This window comes from Ambystoma mexicanum, chromosome 1q (assembly GCF_040938575.1).
Source record: "Ambystoma mexicanum isolate Mex_15411 chromosome 1q, UKY_AmexF1_1, whole genome shotgun sequence".
NCBI lineage: Eukaryota > Metazoa > Chordata > Amphibia > Caudata > Ambystomatidae > Ambystoma > Ambystoma mexicanum.
In genome coordinates, this window is record NC_090922.1 from 172,241,486 (window position 1) to 172,268,717 (window position 27,232).

At 48.7% G+C, this 27,232-nt stretch overlaps 1 protein-coding gene across 2 annotated transcripts in view; it reads right to left on the reverse strand.

Annotated features, from left to right (window-relative positions):
* The window catches only part of MTHFSD (methenyltetrahydrofolate synthetase domain containing), a 536,715-nt gene that overhangs the window by 237,449 nt on the left and 272,034 nt on the right, over positions 1 to 27,232 (reverse strand). For both annotated transcript variants that reach the window (XM_069636557.1, XM_069636565.1), the window contains exon 6: positions 2,660 to 2,750. In XM_069636557.1, coding sequence (XP_069492658.1) covers positions 2,660 to 2,750 — 91 coding nt within the window. The remainder of the gene's footprint in view (positions 1 to 2,659; positions 2,751 to 27,232) is intronic.

Sequence of the window (27,232 nt, forward strand, 5' to 3'; positions counted from 1 at the left end):
GCTGAGACGACCGAATCCGGGGTCGGCTGTGCCCTCAGGCACAAGGGGGCGGCGTCAGGGACCCGGTACTTCTGCTCGTACCGGTCCCTCATGGCAGGTGTCGTGGACGGGATCTTCAGAAGCGCAAGGCCCTCGTCCCAGATGTCATCTAGCAGCAGCACAGCGAGGACAGTCTTCCTCTTGGTCTTGCGCCGTTGGTAAAGGAAGCCTTCCTTCTTCTGCTCTTCGGGGCAGAGCTGGAAAAGCTTGGATGCCCTGGCAATCATGGCGTGGAAGGAGCCAATTTCGTCGGGCGGGGAGGCCCGAGGAATCAGTGATGGGAGATCCGTCCCGTCGTCACCACCGTCGTCGTCGTCGTCATTTGTCGCGGACGTATCTGTTCGCATGTCATCCCCAGGGACAGGGGACAGGGACAAAGGCTGAGAGGGCCGTGAGGGCTGAAAAGGCGGGGCCGGATGAATCCTCCTCCTGTTTGGAGGGCTTCCCGACAGGCCCGGTTCTGTGTCATCCGTCGGGGGTAGAGGCAATCTCGTCCTTATCTCCGTGCATAAGGATTGGATTTTCACCAAAATGGCCGCCGAGTTGTCCAGCTCAGGATGCGACGGCGCAATGGTTTCTTCCACTGGAACCTCGTCAGCGCCACCCTCGCTCTCATCGTCCTCCTCGTCGGGATCCCTCCCGTGGGACCGGGCCTCCTCAACATTCTTGCCGAGGCCCTCCAAGACTTCAACCAGCTCCTCCTCGGAGGCTGTGTCTGTGTCCGTAATGGCCACCGGTTCCCCCCCCCCTCTTTTTCCACCGGGGTCTTCACGGGGGTCTTCTCGATGGGCTGAAAGGAGGATTCCCTCCGTGGTGGCAGGGAAAATCTGGGCCCCGAGGTCGCCTTCACTGGGGTAGCCTCCACAGGCTGTGCCAGGGCCGTAGCAACTTCCTCGATAGACGCCTTAGCCAGGTGAATCAAGGCCTTCACCATCTTGTGCGTGCTTGCGGCCTTCACCTTGGGGGGAGGGTCACTGACTCAATCCCCCTTGGCTGGTTCCTTCGAGATCGACCGGGGCCTCTCCAGAAGCTCAGCCGGGTTCTCGGATTTCCTCTTCCCCGAGCCAGAGCGTTGGCTCGTGGTTGATGGCGCCGGTGAGGATGCACCCTGCCTGGCAGCCGAGGAGCCTGACCGTTCGGCGCTCCCTGTGCCCGCAGACTCGCAGTGCTTTGCCTTCTGTTGGGCCCCTGTCGCCGGGGCGCCCTCACAGGACTTAGAAGACCGCTCAGACTTCTTCTCACCTGACGGGCTCTTGCCTTCCAGCCAGTTGGCGAGACGGGTCCGACGATCCCTCATAGTCCGGTCCGACATGTTCATGCAAAACGCACAGTCCTTCTCCACGTGCGTTTTGTCTTCGTGGAGGCAGTAGAGGCATCTCAAATCCTCGTCCTCCTTGAACACATTCTGCAACTTGCATCCAGGGTACATCCTGAACAGCTTGGATCCGGGTGTCGAGCTTCCCTTATCCTGGGCCATGTCCGCGAGTTAGGCCTCAGACACTTCTGGAATCATCCAAGAAGCGTAACTCGACGAAAACTTCACCCTTGAGGGGCGTAGAAAGTTCCGAAACGGGTCCCTGTTGATCGGAAATAGAAACGGTGGAGCTTGAGGCTTGATTTAACCGAAAAATGAGATAAATCTCTTTGAAAAAGCACAAAACGCAGTAAAAGCTTGAGAGCTAAGCATGAGGACTCCCAACACTTGAACGTGCAGTAAAAATCTGAGGATGGCTGCCAGGGGCGGGGCTTAGGGAGAGGGCAGTCATTGGCTGGGGGCAGTAAGACCCAGAGACCAGTGATTGGTTACTACTAAGAAAGACCGATCAGAAACGAAACTGATACTGATTTTTTCTTTACCGAGGATTCCCAGCCTGACGACGGGGAATATTCATGAGCATGTGAATCCATGCCAGACCCCATGCTGGAGAAATGGATTCTATGTGAAAATGTCCCCTGGAGGGTGGGGGGAATATTTACTTTCGACTTCCGGACTACTGACTAGCACTTTAGTTTCTTTAGATAGGTAGGGGATTCCATCTAGTAGTAGGGAAAGTTAGGCCTTCTACTTATCTGTTTCAGTAAATATCTTGAATTATGTCTTACGTGTGTCCGTCGTCTCTATCCAACCCGCCACAAAAGCCATGCCCATGCCCACTTCTATTTATTCAATGCATGTCTGAGAGCAGTTGTTCTAAATGGTCCTGTACAGTTATCAGAGCAGTGGCATCAGCACATAAAGCAAAGCAGTTTTAAAGAGCGATAGCAAAAATGTCTTTAATTAAATAAAGGTTTGGGGTCCTCGCTGTGATTAAACAAAAGGGAACAATATCCTTGGAAATCTCTGAAAAGCCCACGTAAGCCTTTGACTTCTCAAGAAAATAAAAAATTCTCTCACGCAGCTTTGACAATGCAGAGGCAAGGCATGAGAGGTTTTATATTGACTGGAAAATTGTATAAATGGCGGCATGATTTTACAAAATTATAAATTGTGTGGTTTTATGATCTTTCATGAACCAATGAGACTAAGGGAGGACAAAGTGGAGCATCAAATAAACAAACTAGAATTACACAAAATAAACATACACAAATACATCATCACATATTGTCTTCTGTATCTTACCTTTTTCAGAAACGGCCACAGAGCCAACAACAACCAGGTCCACATGGACTTTTGCATCTAGACCTATTGGGACACTGTAATCCTTCACTCCCTGCAATCAAACGCACAATTTAAATTGTGTAAATATGGTGTTTTCAAATAAGAGATTATTTCAGTACATCTGCAAAACATTCCCTTTTCCTGTAGGAGAGGGACATCTTCCCAGGGAAAGGGACAGGAATATTCTACAGTTAGGATTTGTTAAAGAAAAACAAATGTGGTGCACATGCAGAAACACCCCCCACACTTAATGCTCCTCCAATCTGTAGCCCTTGATTCTGCGAGAATGGGGAAGGGGCAATCAGCGCAGCTGAGAGCACTTATTAATCAAAGGGTGCCACAGTGATTGGATCTTGTGTCCAAGCCAATACGCTAGGTAGACAGGTGCCTGGATGATGTCTATTCTGCAGCAAATCAATTTCAGGCAAAAGTAGCTTTTTTCTGCAAAGCTTGGAGCTAGAGAACGCCAGGAACCTCTGTGGACCTAGAGGGAGAGACATTACTTTAAAGGATTTCCTGTGCATTGTTCGAGTATTAGACAACATATCTCACAGTACTCTAGGACATGTTATTTTCCTACTACAGCAGTTTCCACTGGTGGTCACAGCCAAAAACGGTCTTTGCTGTTCACTCCACCGAAGAGTTGTGATTAGCTTTAGCTTCCTGCGTGTCTTTAACGTTCAGAGGTGCTGTTGAAGGCCAATTTCGCCTCTATTACTGTGGGGTCCCCTGGACAGAACACTGTGAGAAATCCTCTACCTTAGCAAATAAAGCATTTGGGGGCGCCACATGGCTGACTGGTGCCCTGGCTAGGGTCTTGTGTCGAATCAGGCGAAGGTTGAATATTCTGTGGAGCTCGACATGGGTATGCAGTTCCAGTCTACTACCCAACATTGAGAGAAATCCTGTGGCCTAGCAAATAAAGCTTTTGGGGGACCTACATGGCAGGCTGGTGCCCTGGCTAGGGTCTTCTCATTTGAATCAGGCCAAGGTAGAATAGTCTGTGGAGCCTGACATCGGCAGACAGTTCCACTCTGCGTCTACTGCATATGCCCTACTTTACAGCATGCTAGAAGCTCCGCTGGTCTCAACTTGACAAGCCAGCATTCATCAGACACAGTGAATGCCAGTGGGGACTAACACTTAGCATGGTCTAGAAGTTCTCGACCAGAAGGGGAGTCATATTTTAAATATTAAACCCCTTAAAAATATATCCATCCATCAGGGTCTTGTTCAAAGTCATTGTTAAGGTCCAGATTACAACTCCTTAAGCTCCCCAGGGTGCTCAGGACCGACAGGAGTATGTTGCTACAGCAGTACTAGCCTCTTCATTGCCCCTCTCCATAGGATCTCTAGCTGTTCCAGTGAGCAACCATTATTCTCCATTCCTTTTTTTATTGGCATTTCAATTATATCATAGAACAAACCTCACATTCCCCTCCTCCCCGCAAAAAACCCCATCCATTAACCCCCTTCCCTTCCCACCCTCCTACCCCAACCCATTATTACATATAAAAACATCAGCAGTGACTGCTAGTTCTCAACTTTAAATACACTGATTATACCGGCCACCAGGGGGCGCACGGATGAGGAGCGCCTCCGTGTGAGCTCTGGACCCACGGGCCCCGAAAGTGACCTGAGCCCCCACTTTCAACCCCCCCCGTGCACAACAACGGCCACCCAGCAGGGTGAACCGCCCCCCCCCCCCCCCAACTAGGTGAAATTTTGGTGAAAATCGGTGGGTCCATTGTGGAGAAAGGACCATCAGCCCGTGCCTCCCCCTCCTTGCTGTCTTCGCAGCGGCGAGAGCATAGGCCGCATCAGCTCGTGCCCCGATGCACCCAGCACCTCCCGTTGTCCCCCGGCGGTGAGCGCGGGCTGCGCTGCGGTCTCTCCCCTCGGCAGTATCCACCTCACTGCCCTTCCTGAAATCCTTGCCACATCGCTGGACACTTGACGCCGGCACCTGTGTGCGGGCCCCCCACGTGGCCGCCTGAGCAGCGCCGCCCTCCGACGCCCCGCCGAGCGGAGCCATAACCGCCGGAAAGGGTAAGTGGACCCTTCTCCCCCTCGGACAGCGTTGAGGTGCCCACGCTGCCTGAGGCTCCTTCTCCCCGCAGAGTGTCCCCCGCCTGGGGCCCGCGACCGGGTGACGCGGCCCCGGCCGCGGAGGAGGGACGCCTCAAGCCATCCACCCCCCACTTGAAAGCCGGCTCGGAGCCGCGAGGAGGGACGGCGCGCGGGCGGGCTTGGGTCCCCTGCCGAGTGCGCCACCACCCGCAGCAGTACCCACCACACGGCCCCCCCCAGGAAAAGCTGATCTTCGCCTGCATCCCTGCGTCAGATGGCCTAAATAAATACGGTACTGATGGGGAAGACCCCGACGCCTAGCTGGAGCCGTTCCCCCTGCACTGGCCATGGTACTCTTTCACAACTTCAGCGCCAGCCTAAGCCGGCACCCGACCAAGTTCCACGCGCCATTGAACTGCCCCCAACTACAGGCGCCCTGTATCACACCCTGCGCCACGCTTCCTATTCATTAGAGATAGCACGGTACGCAAAGAAGTGACTTTGTCCCACGAGGCATCCCCAGTAGGGGCACGGCACCTCCCCTGGCCACACCACAAGAGGACCCATTGTCTTCCGGCTCCCCCCGGAGTGCAACTACAAACGAGTCAAGAAAATTCCCCTTAGTCCTCGTGTGAAGCGCCCTGACTTCGGGAGCACCCCGCATCAGGCCTAGTCCCTGTTCACCCAACCATCACCTCACTCCAAGCGGTCCTGGACCCACCACAAGCGGCGCTGGAACTACCCCCGGAAACCCTGCTGGATACAACAATAGAACCCATACCACATAAAACAAGGAGCCTGTGCCTGCATTGAGGTCTGCGCAGAGGGTTGGGCCCCCACATTAGGGGAGTGTGCCCTCCTCTGTGTCACTGTTAGTCCTTTCCCATTCCAAGGACCGCCCATGAGGGCCAACAATGAACTGAAACATCTACCCGGGGCCCCCACCCGAACTTTAACTTGAGCCCCAGTCCCCTGCTAAGACACTTGTATCACGCAACTCCATCTGAGTATACCTACAAGCCAGCATCAATACTGGAGCACCCCGGACAACGCATAGGGCTCATCAACAAAGTCAACCCAAACGGAGGGAAGGGCCCCTGTACCCAGGGCGTGTGCCTCCTCCCATCCCTACACTCCCAATCCACGGGACATTCTGTGCAACGTCTCAAAGCACACCTCAAGAACCATATAACACGACTGTGCAGAGGGTAGGGCCCCCATTCCTGGGGCGTGTGCCTCCTTGCACTCAAGCATCATATGAGCACCAAAAGCAAGTTGGCCAGATACGCATATACTCCGCTGCATCTTGAGCCTGAAACAAGAACCACAATGTCAGTGGAACCCTCGGAGATAGGAGCGGCAGCCACTAAAGGAGATATCACCACCCTCATAAGTGAAATACGAAACATGGGAGCTAACCTCGGCGGTAAAATCGACAAGATGACCCAAAGAGTAGACAACATCGAGGAAAGACTAGAGGGTGTCGAGAATAAACTAGCCTCCATAGATACACTGGAAACCCAACTGGACCTCAGGATCCGCAACATAGAGAAGAGGGAGGACGAAATTTGTCTAAAGATAGACGATTTAGAAAATAGAGAAAGAAGAAATAACCTACGGTTCTTCGTGATTCCGGAACGGGGAGGGGAAACAGAAGAAGACCTTAAACGAATCATACACAACGTCATTAGAATCCTCACAGCAGATGACAATATCGATGAACCCAAAATTGAGAGAATACACAGAGCCGGTGGTCCACCAGGCGGCCTGAGGTCGGTCCTCGCCAGATTTCATAGATATCAAGACAGGACAAGGATACTTGTGAAGGCCAGGTCAGGCGGCTCCCTGACCCTCGGAGGAGCTCAGATCACCATCTTTCAGGACCTGTCCTCACTCACCCTGGCCCTGCAATGTCTCTATAGCCCCCTGACGAAATAGCTTAAAGATCAAGTTACAAGATACAGGTGGGGATACCCCTTCTCCCTCACGTTTGAACATGGAAGCAGGAAGATAATGCTTCGCTCCGAAGAAGAAATTTGTGAGTGTATTGCAGACCTATTAGGGGGCGGCTCAAAAGAAGGAGCAGAAGAGGAACCTGTGCAAGACAAAGCAAGATGGGCTCTCCACAGCCAAGGAGGAAAAGAGTCAAGGGATCCAGAAAGTATTGATGACCCAACGACACGCCAGACAGTAACAAGTGATTCTGCACATTTAAGTCCCATATCGAAGGGATGTTCTTCGGCATCATTGCTTGAATAGTCACCTGCGCTCTGGAACTCGGCTCACCTCCGCTGCCAGGCCGGATTCACAACAGGCTTCTCGCCTGGAGCACAAAGACGCCCAGCTGGTGAACGATGTATCCGGAAACCGCATGCATCATTATATCTACTATTTAACAGTAGAAGTTGTTGTTGTTTATTATAATGTTGTTTACATGAAGTTGGAATGGAATGAAGTTGGAATGGAAGAGGGGGAGGGGGCTCAAAACGTTATGATGAAAATAGTTGTGGTCGGGGCCGTGTGGATACGACCCTCACTGGTGGTCCGATACCGGACCGGCTGTATACACCCAGTCCTACTCGGACGCCATCGTATCGGGACACAGACCCTCATGGGAAAAGCAAAGGACACAGAGCCAGAATTGAGGGCAACGGGTATTATGTTCAATACCTTGAAGGGGAGTGAGGGGGGAGGGAAACAAATAATATTGATGCCTCAGCTAGTTGGAGGCATTTACCAGTTTACTTCCAATGCGGCGACTTCCTGCAACGAGCGACGTGATGAAAGAATCCATAGGACACACCACTGATCAACGGTCATGACGAATCAAGTGACAGGCATGGCACACTTAAAATTGGCACTCTCAACGTTAAGGGGCTTAATTCCCCCACCAAAAGATCGCTAGTGTCTGGAGAATTCAAGAAGGCAAAGCTAGAAATCCTTTTTCTACAGGAAACCCGATACAGCAAGGGAGACGAGAGAAAGGTCATATACAACAAACATGGGGTTCAGGCCCACTCAAGAAGGCTGGAGTCGGCATTTTGGGCAACAAAACTATCCGATTCGAACTCTTAAAGTCCTGGGCTGACGGTGGTAGAGCCCTCGTAAAGGTCGGCAAGATACAGGGCACCATCATCAACCTAGCGTCGTTATATGCACCCAATACCGAACAGTCCACGTTCCTAGAACAAACGGTCCCCAAAGTCATGAACGAAGCAGAACGCGAAGTTATCATAGGAGGTGACCTTAATTCGTGGATGGACCCAGACCAGGACACGCAAGCAGGTAACCCACTTACACCCCCCCCCCCCCAACATGCTCCGGACGTTCACAGGTCGCGGACATGCTCGACGCCTACAACCTCAAGGACGCATGGAGATATATGAACTCTGACCGTAAGGGCTTCACTTTCTTCTCGACACTGCATGCTACATTCTCCAGAATTGACTATTTATACATAACATCAAAACTCACTGGGGCAATGTCTGCATCTAGTATATCACCCGTAACATGGTCAGATCACGACATGGTCACGGTCACCATTGATCAGATGGCCCTCCCCAAGAGGAGCTCTAAATGGCAATGCAACAAGTCCCTCTTTAAAGATCCTATCTTTCGATACCAATTTGAACAGGATATCACCCAATACTTTGAACAAAACAATACAGGCAAAATCCCCGTGAACACAGTATGGGAGGCAGGCAAAGCCACTTGGAGGGGAATACTCATTAAAGAGGGAGCAGCGAAGAAAAGAGAACGCCAACTCATAGAAAATAGACTCCGAAATGAAATCACCCAACTCAACCTCATTGCCCAATCTTCGGACCCTGACAGATTGCAAAAAAATCAAGCAAGCCAACGATAAAAGGGAGGAACTGCGGCAACTGGAAACAGGTAGCATTGTGTGCAAACTCCAATGTCTCAAGCAGAAGCAATATGAACATGGTGACAAGGCAGGCGCCTTGCTTCCTGCAAGACTCCGGGGGCAACTAAGAGAGAGATGGGTCCCAACGATACACAATGAAGAAGCATCCCTCGAGCATCGCCCTCTCAATATTCCCGAAGTCTTCGCTGACTTTTACGAGAAACTATACACTTCAGATGCCGCCCCGCACCCGGAGGCGATCACAGAATATATGCACAAAGTATCCCTCCCATCTCTCCCCCCAGACATAGCACAAACCATAGACGATCCCATTACGGGTGAAGAAATCGAGGAGGTGATCAAAAGACTTCCAGCAGGGAAGGCCCCAGGAAATGATGGCTATACAGCAGGGTTCTACAAGACTTTTAAGGACACCTATCTCCCGTTCATGGTAGACCTATTCAATAGCATCCTTCAATCCGGCCTGGCGCCCGAATCCTTCTCAGAAGCTCTAATAACGGTCATCCCCAAGGAAGGTAAGGATCCCAAGCAGTGCGCTTGGTACCGCCCAATTTCCCTCCTCAACACTGACGCCAAAATCTACACGAGAGTCCTCACTGCAAGGCTCGAGTCACACATACCAGCGATAATCGACAACGACCAAGTGGGCTTCATTCTTGGTAGACAAGGTGCAGATTCTACCCGAAAGACTCTCCATCTCATACACGAGGCCAAAAAACTGCCAAACATGCCCACAATATTTTCAATCGACGCTGAAAAGGTGTTTGACAGAGTTGAATGGCACTTCCTGGAGGCTACACTAAAGAAAATAGGCCTGGGCCCCACTCTCCGGCGAGGGATCAAAGCCATGTACACGACTCCACGAGCATCAGTGGTTGTGAACTCCCAATATTCCCGATGGTTCCCCCTCAGTAGAGGAACAAGACAGGGTTGCCCCCTCTCGGCAATACTGTTTGTGCTATCCCTGGAACCGCTCGCCCAAATGCTTCGAGCAGACCCCGGCGTAGAGGGGATGCGAGTAAACGGCAGAGAATACAAACTGGCCTTGTACGCAGATGACATCCTGCTCCATGTGCTAAATCCAACGTCATCAATCCCCCGAGAGATCCACCTGATAGAGGAATATAGTGCACTCTCAGGTTTCAAAATGAACAAAACAAAATCTATTCTCTTCCCGCTCCATGAACCCTCCCCAGACCAGCAAATAAACTTAGAGCGCCTTGGACTGATTATCGGAGGCCCAACAATGAGATATCTGGGGATCAATCTGACAAGAGACCTCGAACACCTGAAGCAAACTTTCCACAACTCCTCAACGCCCTTAAAGATGATCTCACAAAATGGAAACCACTTACCATCTCCTGGATGGGACGTCTAAATGCTATTAAGATGGTGAGTCTCCCACACTTCCTATACCCCTTCCGGGTTCTGCCCATTACATTAATTCCTTTAGTAAAGCTACTGATGGGAAGGGTGCTTTATATCTCGTGAGTTTGCTACGATCCCTTCCAGGGTCCTACGCTATGTTAAGATCGCCTAAAGTAATAGTTCACCTTCCTTAAATAATTCTAACTGCCCCATCGTATGTTTCAGAAAGGCGTCCTGATTATGTTCGGGGCATATATAGCAGCTACTGTTAATTTAACCTCCCTGCATTTTACAATCCCAAATACATATCTGCCCTCCTTGTGAGCCTTGGAGCTAACAACTTGAAGCTCCAAACCTTGTTTTCTTGCTATTAGCACTCCTGCTACTTTATGTTCCACAGTTGCCTGTGTAATAGTGGGGTATAGCCAGAGACAGAGTTTGTTTTTATCTGCCCTCCGAATACAAGTTTCTTGGAGCGCCACCAAATCCGGTTGGTGACGCCTCAGGAAGGACTCTGCTCTTCTCCGTTTCTGCGGTTATTAAGCCCCTTCACATTCCACGTTAAACACTTGCATTCTAGAGTATATGGGTCTAAACCTTACAGCCAGAAATTGCAAACATTTTTGTCATGGCATAAAATACATGTATCTTTCACAATGGGTATCGCCCCATTACTTCTATGCCCCCCCCACACTTAATTTCCCTTGAACAAATCCCTGGTATAAAACACAGTACCTATTGTATTCCAAGGCCTCCGCACCCGGCTGTCAATCACCCTTTATCCCAGGGCTATGTGCGGAGAGTCCTCGCTCCCCCAAATCTGTTACTTCAACAGATAGTATCCAAGATGTCACGCTCCGTCCAATCTTCCAACATATTTTCTGTAACCAAATCCATACTGCGAACAATGGTATCAGGGTCATGACATCGGTATCTTACACAATGCCTGGTTTACGTGTTAGACGTGTTAGACCTCTTAGTCCGGTTCTCTGATAATCTTTTAGTAGACCCCTCCGATTCCTCTTTTGTCAATCCGTGAAAGTCCATTCCCCTGACTTTGGAAGCAACGTCTGAGACACAGATGTTTCTTGAGCTCCTTCCTCATGGGTCTGCTGAAAGTCCTCGTCATTATGTAATATTGCCATACCATATTCTCTGGAGGTTATCCTTTGCTGTCTCTAAACCTCATTAAATGTTAGTCCATCTGTACCTAATTCCTTGTGATTTGTTTGTCTTTACCACTGGGTACATGTCTCTATGCTTATGGAGAGTCAGCCTTGATAAGTCCTGGAATAGCTGGATCTAGAATCCATTATGCGTTATCGTCACTGCAGCTCTTACCTCCTTTAATATGCGCTCCTTTTGTGGATAATTAGCACAAGCCACCAGTACATCCCGAGGCCGGGAGCCAGGTTCTGATCGTTTGGGCCGAGTTCTACCCAGACCAGAAGAATGTTTGTAGGATCGCTGTCTGTTATCAGGTCTGCGAACAGGCCACACATTGTCTTTCAGCTCTGCATCTTGTATTGATTCCGGCAAGTATTTTATAGGGATATTGGAATGCCGAGAGCGTTTCTCAAAGTCTTCTTATTGCAGTTCCAGATTATGTGTCTTTCTGGATAGTTCTTCAAGAGCGACATCAGTCTGCTAGCTCTCCTCCATCAGTTCTTGAATTGCTCGTTTATTGGTATCAATCCTTTCAGCCAGCGTTGATAGATCTTTGCTAAAGTCTGCTAATGATCCTCTGATTTCTGAAGTAAAAGTAGAGACCTGAAGCTGGAATGAACAAGTAAATTTCTCTTGTAACTCTTGGAAGCTACTGAAAAAATTGTCTTTGGAAACCGGCATGTCCAATGCTCCTGAATGAGTTGCCAGCGTCTCTTGTAGTTTTGCTTTGCTCATAGATCCTGTCGGGCTTTTACTCTTCACCCCAAAGTGAGTCCAAAGGTTTGGATTGTTTCTGTTGTAGATCAGTTTTGTTCTGATAACGTTGTTTTCTTCCTGGTAGCAGACATTAGTCTTTGTTTTTAAAAGTGGTCTTATTGCTTGCTGGCGAAGTGGTTAATCATTAGTTCCCAGGTATATATGCCTAAATCCTGTGTTCTATAGTCACTGCCCTCAATGCTTACACATTAAACATGCTCACTGTTCAGAAATGCCTCCTGGTATTTTTCTGCCTTTACAGCCTGGTTTATTTTCCCCCCACGCACCACTCAGCCGGCACGTGTGTTGCCTGTGTTGATCTCCCGTACTAGCTAATTTTATGCTTTTCCCCCTACGTATGATTTGAAACGTTTCAGGTGCTCTGTACATATTTGGTGCAATGTACCTGATCCGTAGATGGGAAACGTTGCTTTGTGCCGGTTAAATTGCAGGGGGGCCCTCTTCCCGTTGCTAAGTCCACTCCCAAAACAATAAGGGAGTGGCTTGCATTCGCTGTGTCATCTCTGCGACGTGTTCTCCACCAATATAGGTCACCGCAGGGATAGAAGTTGTTGCCAACCAGTTCTGGGTTCTTTCACACACTAAAAGACACCAAGGTCTGGGTTTCACATCTTGGTTTTTCAATTAGTCAGAAAGGAGCGCTCCACAGCACATCCACTCTATCCGACGGCCATCTTGAATCCCCCATTATTCTCCATCCTAACCACTTCTAAAGCTTCATAACAGACATCAATTTACTCGTAATGAATACTCACACTTCAGATGTACAAATGTAGACTCAGATGGAGGGAGAGGGTCTTCCCTCTCCAGCCATTGCATTTCACGGCTAGGTGCTTAAGGTCATGGTCGTTCGTCAGATGATGGTCCCTGAGCACTTCACAGTGGAAACAGGAATACTGGCAGCTGTTCACTACGGTACAGTTTGAATATTGGGTTTTGGTCAAATACAGGTGCAGTACAAGTTTTACAGAACATCCCAAATAACCAAAGACTGGATTTGAATTACCACTCCCTCAACTAAGTGCCTTTCTTCACAACCACCTTGCCAATGTATGGTCATGATGGGTATCTTAGGTCAGGGGAAGGGAACTTGAACCTCTAACTCTATGGGCCTCATTACACGGTAGGCGGTGGACCAAGGTGCTGTTAGCACCTTGGTCCATGCCGGTAAAACACCGGCACCGCCTTGGAGGAAAGGGGAATTACCGCCTTATTCCAAGGTTGGCGGGGCGGTAATTCCCCCTTCCCCCATGGCCCTTCCCCCCATTCCCATTTTTGCCCCATAAGGCATAATGGGAATGGGGAAGGTGCTAATTACGGTACCACAAATTGCGGCACCGTAATTGGCACCCTGGTCCCTTTGCGGGTTGGTTTAAAGTACCAACCCCCAAAGGGACATCGTAATCAGGCGGTAAGGGTTAACGGTCACCGGTACCATTACCGGTGACCGTTAACCCTTACCGCCTTCCGTGTACTTATATATCTTGGCCCTATATCTTGTGGAAAAACTACTTCACACCTTTGGTAAAGCAGCTTTTCACAATATTATCATGCACCTATGGTAACCCAATCTGGTCATCCTTTTAGTGTCCCGAATTGTAATCTTGCAGGAAGATGCAACACAAGGAAACAGGAATCAGGTTGACAAAGACCACAAGAAGGTTTCACTCTGGCTGGTGGAGTAATTTGAAAACAAACTGTCCAGAAGAAGAGCTACACATCACTTGCCAGCTCATACCATTTTATAAAGCTCCATGATTATTGGGTGACCCATAAATGTCTTCCTGATATCTTGGATTGGAACGCATCATCAGATTACACGCTGTCAGCTATCTTGCTGAGGGCACAGCCATTTTCATGCTTCATGTTCCAGGATGGAAAAACCTGCTCATCTCCAGTCTCAGATTGAGACATGCCGCTCCTAGACAGCTGCTGGTGAAGTGGTGACCATGCAATTTCGGAAACCTTTTTGCAAAGCTGCAAGTGCCCCAAATGTCCCCAGAGCTGCATAGCAAGGCTTCCCTTTCCCACTGGATCTTCGTCTAAGATTTGGAGTGCTACTCATATCAGTGCCTTAACACTCACAAAGACGTGAGCATCAACTTGGCCAGCACAAAGTAATATTCATTAGCGTTCCAGAGGAATTTTCTGTTGAACATTTGAATCTTGGCTATGTGGTCTATTCTGCATGCTTTTTTATAAATATTACTACACCAGTTCAAGTGCGCATATCCTGTGTGGCATCAGTCTTACAAAATAGGTTTGGTTGATCAGTGACGTTTGTTCTTTTAACTGGCATCCTCTCTCACTGCTTTTTAATGTACCACCAATAAGTAGCAAAGGGGCAGGACGTATCATAAATTCAAGTTACTATTTGCATTGACTACAGTATTTTTAGTTTAGAGTTCTCTTTATTGTATGTGGCTCTTGATCCACCAGATTTAATAAAAGTCTCCTAAATGGTTAACCGCAAGCTTCAAAATAGGACCAAAGGTTGGAGTCAGGAGTAGACGAGGGGGAGGTTAGGGCATGTCCGTGCATGATCACCAGCGACTTTTCTTTGAAGCCGGATGTGTAGTGTGCTATCCTCCTTTTACCCACCGAGATGTGTGGTGAATCCAGGGAAATTGTTGCTTCTACCCAGGAGCGAGCCACCCCTTTGGCACTAGTGAAGTGAGCCAGCTATGCTATGCGATTGGGCAATCGGGATCCCAATAGGGGTGACTCCACCTTAGGGGACAAGGGCACCCAAGTGAACCTATGTCCCAAATGGTTGTTGGACATATGAGAACTGATATTAATATTGAGGAAAAGGGCCCTTTAAATCTGCTTTGCTGCATTGCTGACCCCTCCTGGAAGCCTGTACCACATGACCAATGCTATTCTCTCTCTCACTACAGAGAGAAACATAAAAGGGACATGAGCCTTACTGGAAAGGAGAACCAAGTACGGAACAAGTCTACCGCTGGGAGTGGGCCAGCACTAGGGAGGCTGTGCATAGTGGAAGCTGCAGCACGGAACTGACGCATCCTGGAGGCAGGACCACAACGTGTACATTGTGGGCAGAAAGAAACCCTGCAGATACCAGGGTCAGTCGAAGCCCAGAGGTCTCTGGACCAGAGATATTGAGCCGTGAACGATGCAGTAGACCAGCATGCCCAAACTTAGGCACCTGAATGAAACAGAAGGCGCCGGAAGAACTGATGAGTGCGGTTGCCAGATTGAAGGAGTGAGCAACACCACAGAAAAGCAGGTACGTGGTTTCGATAAGAAGAGGGGGGGGAAGTTGATCTCTGACTCGATACAGAAGAAGGTTGTAATGTTAAGAAAGTGGATCAACTATCTACGAAGGCCGGTGGCTATTTAGAAAAGCAAAGACTGAGAAAACCCTAAAGAGGGTGGAAGCGAGGTAAATACTCAAGAGTAAGCAGAATACTCCAAGCAGGTGAAGCTAAACAATCAACCACAAGGGGTTACGGAAAAAGTTTTGAAAGATAGTGGCACTCCAATGGGGTGAACTTGTGCTGAAGAACCTACAAGGTCAAACTGCAGATTTAGGACGAGAACTATTTGTTTTGAAGAAGACTGTGCTAGAAGTGGTCAGGGATCCCCGGATGTGGGGGAAGGCAGGGGACTTCGGATTTTTCACTGTATGAGTGGGCCTTGAGCAGAAGGGAACAGAGAAACTCAGACATTTGGACTTCACAGGCAGGCAAATGTCTGAGAGAATCACTTTGGGAGGGAGTCGAGCACCAACCAGCACAAGCCAAGAACAGGGGTAGGTACACTTCTCCAGGCCGTGTTTTGTTTTCCTTATTTTTGTTAGTGGTAGGGCCAGTTAGCGTGATACCATAGGTTTCGGTAGAGGACAATGTGTTTACATTTGTAAGACATGCTCATGCAGACTCTCATAGGTAACCTTCAGAGTAGGTATAGGTCACGCATTGGTCCTTTTAATAAAGTAAATAGCTTTAAAACTTAATCTAGTTGTCGGGTCTCTTCTACCAAGGAATCCGAACTATGGACCACAGGTACCACAGGTACTTTTTCATGATGAAGATTGGACGTTGCTAGATTAGCAGGTTATGGAGGGACAGGCTTAATTACAATGCTCAAGAGTCCAGAAAATGCCTTTTTGTCAAATGTTGCCATAGCGGTTATTGCAGGAGTTTAAATGTTTTGGTATAAATCCACTATGAAGGTGACCATAACTCAAGAGGATTCAATTATAATCTCTGTATTAGCCATGCACACAACTTTCTTTAAAATGCACTTTCTTTATCCAAGATCTCACCAGAAAGCCACTGGCACTGAAGGACAACTCAAAATAAGTTGTCAAATGTAGATTTGCTAAAACTAAAATGAAGCAAAAGCTAGTGGACAACTGCTTACAAACAGAGACAGACAGCACAGTTTGCCACCATCCAACTAAATTATCGTGGAGGCATATTCAAAGTAACCAATTTGTCTGAAAACAGAGATGGGAAAACCATATAAACATTTAAATTTGTACAGGATTTGTGTTTTGCCATAACAAAGTGGGCCGAAACAAAACCATGTAATGCAGGCAAACTAAGATTGATCTTGAAATGAAATTTAGATTTCTTAATTAAAGTGGTTATTTGATATGCCAAAATAGTAAAAGTGGCATGAGAGTGTAGGCATGTTCTTTGATTTGCAAAAGACCAAGAATCGCCTGCACATCTAAATCCCAGCCAGATCTCTTGCAATCTTGACTGGCTGCCTGGTGTACCTCAGAGTTTCAAAGGTCCCAGGCACCCCTGCCAGTCCTTCTGCGCTTGCCAAAAGGCCCTGCACCCATACTGCACTTGTAATAAACCTTAAGAGCTTCTCTCCACACTTCACCAGTCTCTACTTACTGGGCGCACTTGGTCCCCTGTCCCTCCCTTGCACCTCCGCACTTGCACGATCTGTATACAGTCCCGCCTGAAGTTCGTTATGTCTGTTCTCCCTTGTCTGCACCCCTTAATGTGCACTTGAGACGCAGAATCGCTGGCAGGCCTATTTGCTGTATCTGACCTGTTAAATGTATCATATTCACTTAATCTACCTGTGCAGACCGTTATCTTCTCAGAAATTCAAGGGCTCTGAGCCCAGTGTTCCTTCCCTCCTTGAGTGCTTTGAAACTCTTGCCTGTGTAAAGGCGCTATATAAATAAACATTACCATACCATGCCAAGGAAATTAGTGGCTTTAGATTTGGTGGAAGATCTTCATTAAATGGTTGCCTTGGCATTGAAGATCAAGGAGATGGAGCTGAAATAAAAGTACAGGTTTGTGCTATTGGCAATCTGCTTTGCACTGCGGAAGGAGTTCAGCATGCGTACAAGAAAATGTTTACAGTTAAAATTTAGACTAATCACTGTGCACGTTCTAGTAAAAGCAATAAGAGTGTAGTATGGAGTAGCCTTTCACCATCGAATGCCATGCAAATGACCTGCAGCTCTGTCAATGAGCTGCTTCCATGACCTCATTCACCAGGAGGCTATGTTACTGTTCATTTAATTTCAAATAACAGCATTTATTCAGAAAGGCCTGGAGTTGTGTTAGAGGTAATAGATTGAGCATCCCATAATTTCACTTTTTAAAATAGGGTGGGAGGATATATGCCCCCAAGCTTGCTCTTTCACGATTTCAAATTATTGTGCTTGAAATTGTATAGCAAAAACACAGTCAGTCTTATTTGTGCCCTTTTTATGTTTCCTACTTGAAAATCTGATGATTCACAATGAGCATTTTTCCACATACAATTATTTCCTAGGATCTGATTTAGAGGGATTAGGACCAAGTGCCAATTACTCAAGAATAATCTCAAACATGAAGTGTGTATCCAGGGCTTGAAAGAGCAAATTTTATTATCAAGCACAATGTAAGCACGGTCCCACCACAAATGTGTAATTGGTCATTACGCCGTACAACAAAAGCATCCAAAATCAGCATTGAAAAATGGCATTTAAAGGATTGGGTGACTCCATCTTCACCTTTTGCATCAGAGCAGGAACCCTCTGCTTCACCTGCGAGAATATTTTGACTAACAGTGGTTTGTTGTCAGTGGTGGAGGTTTGGGGACAGGGTGCGGTGGACAACATTAGCTAGTAGCTCCCTGGGAAAAGTGGAATGTGGTGATGCAGCTGACCAATGAAATTCAAAAACATATGTTTTGCACTCTCAAATCATACAAATATAAGCAAGGCACGTGAGCGTCTGCCACGTCAATCGAGCTTGGAGACTTCATGTCTGTGGTCCAGTCGACATGTCAACATTAGCCAAGCATGAAGGATAAGGCTGCTGAAGTTTGGGTGAAGGATCCACCCCTCAGATTGCAATAGCAAGTCGACTCTACTTGGAAGGCGCCAGGGGGGGGGGGGGCAGATGGACATGTCCAGCACTCTGCATAACAGTTTCTCTAGGCCCAGTCCAGAACGATCAGGATCATTGTGGTTCCAAACAGGGGTAACCCTCCTGAGAACAAGCGGCTCAGTGTGAACACAAAGGAGGTCGAAAAACCATTTTACCGTCAGTGCGTCCCCCAGAGATCCGTGTGGAGGAAATCCCCTAGAGCAGAACAGCTTGCACTTACTGTTGAGACTGGAAGCGAAGAAGTCCACCTGAGGAGTACTCCAAAAGGAGAGGATCTCCTACAGAACTTCCCAACAGAGATCCCACTCGTGGAAGGCCGAAGTCGGTCTGCTCAAACCATCCGCTGTGAGGTTCTCTTGTCCGGCCAGATGATCTGCCGTTACAGAGACACTGATCTCTAGAGCCCAGAGCCACAGACACATTGCTTCTCTGCATAGAACAAGAACCTTGAGGTAATGCATGGCCACTGTGTTGTGCGCCAGGTTCAGCATTGCCTTTCGTTACACAGAGGGGAGGAAAGCGACCAGGGCCGGCCTGATCGCCCTCACCTCCAGCAAGTTGATGTGTTCCTGAGACTCAGTGAGAGACCAGAGTTAGGTCGGACAGGTGAGAGCCCCAACAAATCAGAAATGCGTCCATAACCACTGCTACCTGGGGCCAAGGTTTGAGAAACAATGAGCCTCTCCGCAAGTTGTCTCGTAATGCCCAACATGCAAGATCCTGAGCCACCTGGTTCAAGGCCTGTAGATGGTTTGGCATGTGGCCCTGAAACTGCGACCATAGGCAACAGAGAAGCCACTGAAGCGATCTCAGGCGCAGCCTTGCCTCCAGCACCACAAGGATGCAGGAGGCCAGAAGGCTCAGAAGCGCTGTGGCCGGGACTTGTTCAAGCGATTGGAGGACATTGACCATCAGAAAGATGTTCGCTCCTCGATCCTCGGGCAGGAGAGCCATGCCAGGCGAGTGTAAGACTTTCACGATGAATCGGGGAGACTGGAATGGCAAAATGGCAAAACCAAAGACTATTTAAAGTTCAGGGAAAAAAGCAAGCTGTGCAAAATAGTGCATGTGTGGAGTAGGTGCGCCGACACCAGATCCGCAGAGCGAGCTCAGATAAATGCCCTCACTCCTGAGGCCAGCAGCTACCACTGCCAGCCGCTTGGGAAAAACCCTGGGAGACAATGATGTTGGCACACCATGAACCTCAGGTACTTCCTGCGCTTCCAATGAACCGGCACGTGGAAGTAGGCATCTTGAAGGTCCAGGGAAACCAACCAGTCCAGCAGATCATGGGCTTGCAGAACCTGGTCCAATATAACCATTTTGTACTTGTTCCAGCGCAAGGATAAGTTCAGCAGCCACAGATCAAGAATGGGCTGCAAGCCTCCGTACTTCTTTGGCACCACAAAATAGGTGAAGGGCCATCCCCTGACTCATTCTGATTGCAGAACCAGCTCAATCGTGCTTTGACAGAAGCAGACTGACCTTCTCCAGGAGGATTGTGTCCAAAAGACAAGGAAGTGGTCAGAGGGCCATGGTCCAGGGGGTGCTGCAGGAACAGTACAGGAGCCAATATCCCCGACGGTACGGTTGAATTGTAAGGCCCAAGCGCGGATGTGGTCCTCACTTATTCCAGGGTGAATAAGGTAAGCACCCCACCCCACTTACCGCTCCAGTGACGATTGGCAAAGCCGACACTGAGGTTTGGCACCCTGGTGTGTGGCAGGGACAGCAGCTGTGACAACGCCGCCCCTCTGGGTACCCCTTCCTCTACCGCTCGGAAAGTACCTGCACTGCCCTCTTCCTGGGGCAGACTGACCATAGCCCCTCAGGGCAAAGGAAGAAAAGGGACAAAACCCTCTGGCGAGAGACGGCTGTGTGGAGGGCTGCTCACTGCAAGCCCCAAGCACTTAGCCGCTGCCTTAGACGACTGGACCCTGGAGATCAGCCTTTGCTCCAAAAAGGTATTGGTCATCAAAAGGCATGTCCAACCGCCTGGTCTGGACATCGGCCGCAAACCCTGACATCCTCAGCCAAGAGTGGCACCTGACCACAGTGCTAGTGGACCTGCCAACATAGTCTGCTTTGTCCAGTCCCGATTACAGCATCTGGTGTGCTGCCTCCTTGCCATCAGAGACCAAGGACAGGAACTCGTCCCTCACCTCTCCTCCAGGACGTACTCAACTAAATTGGCCACCACCAGCCGTGGGAGAATTTCGCCATGGCGCAGGAGGCATTCACAGCCCACAGTGCAAGAGTGCAAGTTGCAAAATCCTTCTTGCCTGAAGCGTCAAACCTCTTACCCTCCCTTTCTGGAGGAAGGGATGGGAAGGTAGAAGTCTTCAGGCTAGCCTTCGCAACCTCAACAACCAAGCTCTCATGCAAAGCATGGGAGGAGCGAAAGGCCGGGCCTGACTAAGCGGTAATTGTTTCCTCAACAGTTCCATGTCCACTGCTGAAACAGAGACAGGATTCTCCCACACTTACAGTACGGGGGCCTCTACTGCCACAATGAAGGGCAAAAGCATCTCTTTCTTGGGGCATCGTCCAGAATGTTGCAAAGTTCATACCCTACCTTGGGCACAGATGGAGCAGACAATCCCAAAGTACTGTCCACCTTAGCCATCAAGCACTGGAAAGCATCCTCAGACTTTCCTGGATTGGGAGCTGGCCAAAATTCAATCTCTGGGGAGGTGTCGGGGCCACTGGCCACTTGTAGGTCCCGCCGCCAGTCCCAGCGCATCCTCAACTTCCCCATATAATTCTTATAGGAAATCCCTCACCTCCCTAGAACACAGAGGTTCAAGCCCAGAGGGGACCTGGTCGCCCTCATCATAGTCTAACATCTTTGACATGAAGGCGTCCATACGGAGTGGGGCGTATTCCTGCTGAGCCTAGGTGTCCATAATGCCAATCGGCACAGACAAGGAAGACGATACCGTTGCTGAATCACTGAAGGTGCTTTCAGCACTGAGATCCCAGGTCTCTTCCTGATTCAGGCCTCAGCCCTTGGGCATGCAGGAGTGGTCCCCAGAGGAGGTTACCCTGCCAGTCCAAACAGGCATGGTGGGACCCTTCAGCGCCGTAGCTGAAGCAAACGGCACTGCCATCGCATCGGCAGCTTGGCGAAGATGTCCAACACCTTCAGGCTGAAACTTTCTCATTGATCCAGCATGAAGGATTGGGCCGGAAAGGGTACCTGTACCGGCTACTGTGGGGGAATCAATGGAACAGTTGCTCTTCTTGGAAGAGGAAGATGAATGTCAGTGTGAGGACTAACGCAGGAAGCGGGACCTCTTCCAAAGTTTCTTCTCCTTTTCCTTGGGCAGAACTGCCCGTTCTTCGGAGTTCTGTTCCCCTCCGTGCGACCTCGACCAAGATCGTGAAGCCTCACCCTTCGTCTTGTGTACGAATGTGAAGGTCTTTGTTCCCCTTTCCCATAGGGCCTTCGGGTTCTGTGAAAGCATCATGAAGCAAGACACAGACAACAGATTCAAAGATAATACAAAATATGTTTATTAACTCAAATGTCAGGATGGTGTAAGGCCTAACTTGCCCTATACTAAGGTGGGATTTCCCTGCCTAAAGAAACTGAGGACAGTCCGAGTCAGTGAGTTCAACTTAAAAATCTGTGTGTCCAAAACCTATACATGCCCTCACAACTACAACTAAACAATGTCTAGGGATATCAGCAGCCAAAAGAATAGTGCTTAAAACAAAGTTCTGAGCTTCGTCCAGCTCTCGGGATTGCTTTCCAGCCTCCCTCCCCCAAGTTCAAATACAGTTCCAATAATGGGTCTCTGGTTCCCTTCCCCAAGAAGACAACACAGTTGCAAAAGAAAGAGGCCTAGGGTTCCTTTTCCCCCCAAGGCGTCAGCTCTTCCAGCTTGAAACCTCACAATCAGTTCCAGTCTCTTACTACTCGAAATCCAGTTAGGTCAACTTTATACTCCTTCAGAAGAACAAGTTACTTACCCTTGGTAACGTTTTTTCGACTGGATGTTCCTCCCACGTATTCCTCATCTAATGATATTTCCATATCCAGCTGCAGCTGCTTCGGAATTTTTTTCCAGCAGAGGGCGCTGCGCATCGATGTTGTTCAACTCGATGTCTCTCAGAGGCCTCTGTCTCAATATCGACGTCATTGATGGTATAAAGCGTGTGCAGCGACCCTTGGCTTCAGTTCAGTTTTTAAAGCATGTATAGGATATCCTACACCCGACAGTTCCTTCTCCTGAAAGAGCAAAGACTGCAATCACATGGAAAAATCCACTGCATGGCAGGTTGGGAGGGGCAATGAGGAATATGTGGGAGGAACATCCAGTCGAAAGAACATTATCATTGGTAAGTAACTTGTTCTTCGAATGGATTGTGTCCTCCTACATATTCCTCATTTTATGATAAACTCCCAAAGCAGTGTGTGTATTCGTGGAGGAGGGAGTCAGTTTTCAGACTCATAATAAGAATTTTCAGACTCATAATAATTTAGGAGTTCCTTCATAGGTCTGTGTCCAAATAAACCTTCCCGGCTTGACGAGGAGTCCAGATTATAGTGTTTGGTAAAGGTGTGTGCGGATGACCATGTGGCTGCCGTACAAATATCTCTAATTGGGACACTCCTCTGCAAGGCAGAGGAGGTAGCTATGCCACTGGTTGAATGAGCTCCAAGACCCTCTGGGGGATCCTTTCCTGCTATTCTGTAGCATTCAGATATTGCCAAAATAATCATTCTTAACAAGGTTTCGAAATTGCCATACCCAACTTGTGGCCCTTGTAACTTACAAAAAGTTGATAATCGTGCCTTATCTAGACATCCTGGAGGAGTAAAATGTCAGTGCACACCTAGGGTCAAGCCTGTGTCATCTCTCCTCATTTCCAGGTTTAGGAGAAAGGGAATAAAATGAAGGTAACATTATTTTCTGAATTAAATGGAACTCAGACACAGTCTTAGTCAAGAAGGTCGGTTTCACCTTAAGGACCTCCTTATACAAGATTGTATAAGGATGCTTGCAGGACAAGGCCTGAAGTTCACTCAATCTTCGGGCTGATGCAATGGGCACTAAAAGGATGGTCTTTAAGGTTAATAACCTTAAAGGACAGGTATGGATAGGCTCAAAAGGAGCACACATTAGAAATCTCAGTACCAAGTTGAGGTCCCAAGTTGGGACTTGAAATGGGACTAGGGGAAATGTATTTGTCAGTCCTTTTAAGAATTGTATCACAAGGGGAATCTTGAAGAAACATACCTCTTCAGAGGAGCGCTTAAACATAGAGAGAGCTGCAAGATACCCCTTGATTGTACCAACCTGGAGCCCCAAATGGGCCAGGTGTAATAAGAATGATAACACCATCGGTGTACTGCACGCAAAAGGATCCACATTGTTATCCCTGCACCACCTGAAGAATTTGTTCCAACGGCAGCAGTACAAGGACTTTGTTGCTGGCCTTCTGGCCGAAAGCAAAATGTCCATTACATCTTCTGGGAGGTCCCAATTCTTGTATCTCAACCTCTCAGAAACCATGCATGAAGGTTGAGAGTCTTGACCTCTATATGGAGAACCCAACCCTTTTTCTCTCCCTCTCTTTCTCTCTCTTTCTCTAGAGAGAGAGAGAGAGCTCTCTTTGTGGAAGACGTATTGGAGGGCAGATGGACATGTCCAGAAGGTCTGGGTACCACGTCCTCCTGGTCCAATACGGAACAATTAAGATCATGGATTTCCTGAACCTCCTCAAACTACTGATGGCTTGAGGAATGGTGAGAATTGGAGGAAATGCTTGCCGGATTGGAAACTCCCAGTCCACTACAAACGCGTCTCTTAGAGCTCCTCTTAAGAGTGTTAGGGGGAAATTCCCTCTAGCAGTACGATTCAAACTTCCGGTCGATAGCCGTCGCGAACAGATCCACTTGGGGAGGGTTCCCCAAAGGGTGAAGATCTCTTGAAGGACTTCTGGAGCTAGTTCCCACTCGTGGGAGACTGCTCTGCCTGCTCAAAGCGTCCGCCGCTGCTGTATTCTCCACTCTGGCTAGGTGAACTGCTGATAAGGAGATTCCTTCTTCAATTGCCCAGTACCAGAGATGCATTGCCTCTCTGCACAGTGGTAGTGACCCTATCCCTCCTTTCTTATTGAGGTAGTAACATGGCCATTGTGTTGGCCATCATTATCAGGACGGTCTTTCCCCGTACAGGGGGCGGAAAGGCCTTCAGCGCTAGTCCGATTGCCGTCAGCTCCAACAGGTTAATATGTAGTTTGGACTCCGATGGAGACCAGCGACTGCCGATTGTCAGCTCGTTGGTATGTGCTCCCCACCCGGTGAGTGAGGCGTCCGTTACTACCTTTATCTCCGGCCATGGTTGCCAAAATGGTTCTCCCTTCAAAACGTTGTCCTCGCAGGTCCACCACAGGAGATCCTGAGCGACTCCGTTTGGAACCTGTAGGAGATCTAACATCCTGCCTGCGAATTGAGACCATGGAGTCCTGAGAGCCCACTGGACGAATCTCATTCGCACCAGAAAAATGCAGGATGCCATGAGGCCGAGCAACCTCAGAAAGTCGAAGGCCGGTGGATGCTGGGCACCCTGGAATTTGGTGACCATCTGCAGAATGTCTTGAGCCCTCACCTCTGGTGACGAGGCTTCTACCAAGGATGCATCCAGGACTGCTCCAATGAATAGGAGCTTTTGAGATGGTATCATATGAGACTTCTTGAAGTTGAGGGAGAAGCCCAGTCTGTGAAGGGAGTGACAGGTGGAGCGAGAATGTTCCAGGGCCTGTTCGGGGGAACTGCCCCTGATCAACCAATCGTCCAGGTAGGGGTAGACGTGAATCCCCCACTCTCCTGAGACTCACTACCACCATTGCCATTAACTTGGTGAAAACCCTTGGGCGGAGGTCAGCCCAAATGGCAGAGCTCGAAACTGATGAGAACCGCCAACGGCGAACCTCAGGTACAGTCTGGGCTTGTGATGGATTGGCACATGAAAGTAAGCATACGGAAGGTCCAATGATACCATCCAGTCCTGAAGCTTGAGGGCCTGAAGGTTCTGAGAAAGGGTAACCATTTTGAACTTGTCCTTCCTGAGGAATTTGTTTAATTCTCTTAGTCCAAAACGGGTCTCAATCCTCCGTCCTTTTTTGGAATTAGGAAGTACGGTGAGTACCAACCCTTGTTCCTCTCTGCTTCAGGTACTGGTTCTATAGCACCTTTCTCTAGCAGGGCAGGATTTCCTGCATAAGGAGCGGATCTGGAACTTTGAAAAAGTTGTTCCCCGGTGGATAAATCTGAGGCTTTTTTAGAAATGGACGGCAGTAACCCTGGGCAACTGTTTCCAATGCCGATGCATTGGAAGTAATGTCCCGCCATTCTTTCAGATGCAATAAGAGTCTTCCTCCCACTGGGGTCTTGTGTGCTAAGACCTCAGAGAGGTTTTGAGGCGGCTGGAGCAGTGGCTGATGGTAAAGCAGCCGCTGCCTGGGCAGTTCTATTAGCTCTTCCCCCGTCCACCACAGGGAAATCTTTTCTGACCTCTTTGATTGGACAGTCCTCGCCCCATTCCAACTGAGAAGTAAAAGCGATAGGACCTACCCCTCCAAGATGTGCCGGTGGGGCGGTTTTGTGTCAGTCTAATAGCAACACCGAGGGACTTTGCTGCCGCTTTAGAGGTCTGCAATTTCTCCAGGCTCTCATCAGCCTTGTTAACAAATAAATGTGTGCCATCAAAGGGCATGTTAAGAAATCTGGATTGCACATCTGGAGCAAAACAGGACTTTCTTAACAAGGCAAATCTGTGCATAACTGTACTAGACACAATGGACCTGCAGATGCTGTCAGCAGTGTCGAGACTTGCCTGGAGGGATTTGCACATTGCATAATTCCCATCCTTGACTAGATTTAAAAATCTGTCTCTTTCTTCCCTTTCGGGGATATGATCAGCCACCATTGCTACGCATACCCAAATAGTATGAGTGAATCTGGCCAACGTGCACATAGCATTTGCTGTTATGTTATGTGCGTGCTAATTACGTGCCGGTAGCCCGCAGGCATCAGGGCGCGGGAAACCAAGAAGATCTGAACACGAATCACCTCATTAAGACAGGTAGAAAACCTAGAGATCGAGACTCTAATGCTCATTGAAACAATGAGGTTTTTAGCGATTTCCTAAAACTCTGGTAATTAGCTTCAAGCCGTAATACTATCGGCAACTTGTTCCAGAGGTCTACTGCTTTCACCGGGAAAGATTTGCCTTGCCTAAGTGCGAACTTAGCCCCAGGTCTGTTAAGAGTGCCCCTGTCGGCTGATCTTAGACATCTTCCAGGAGCATAGAAAGAGAAATGTTTTTTGAAATAGCTAGGGGCCTCTCCATATAGGCATCTGTGAATTATAGTCATGGCCTTGAACCTGACTCTCTCCTCCACTCTTAGCCAGTGTAGTGCTCTTCTCCCTGTTGAAACATGTTCTCTATTATTTATGTTCTTGACTATGCGAACTGCCTCGTTTTTTATGACTTGGCACTTTTGAATTTCCCTTTTTGTGGCTCCTAGCAAGAGAGCGTTGCCATAGTCAAGTCGCGACAGGATGATGGCCCTAGCCATTGTCGCAGCATTGACTTCATTAATGAAGGGTCTTATTGCTCTCAGAAGACGTAGATAGTAGGTGTTGTTTTTCTGCAGGTATCTTACCTGTACCTCTGCGCCCACTGAGGCCTCTACCATCATCCCGAGAGTTTTAGCATGCGGCAGCACCGGGATGTTAGAGTCCTTGATGGTAAAGGACTTATATTCATTCCCTAATTTGCATCTGGCCTGTCGCGTGCCGAAAATCAGCAGCTTTGTTTTGGTATTATTTAAACACATCCAATGATGTTGCATCCAGTGGTCTATGATGTT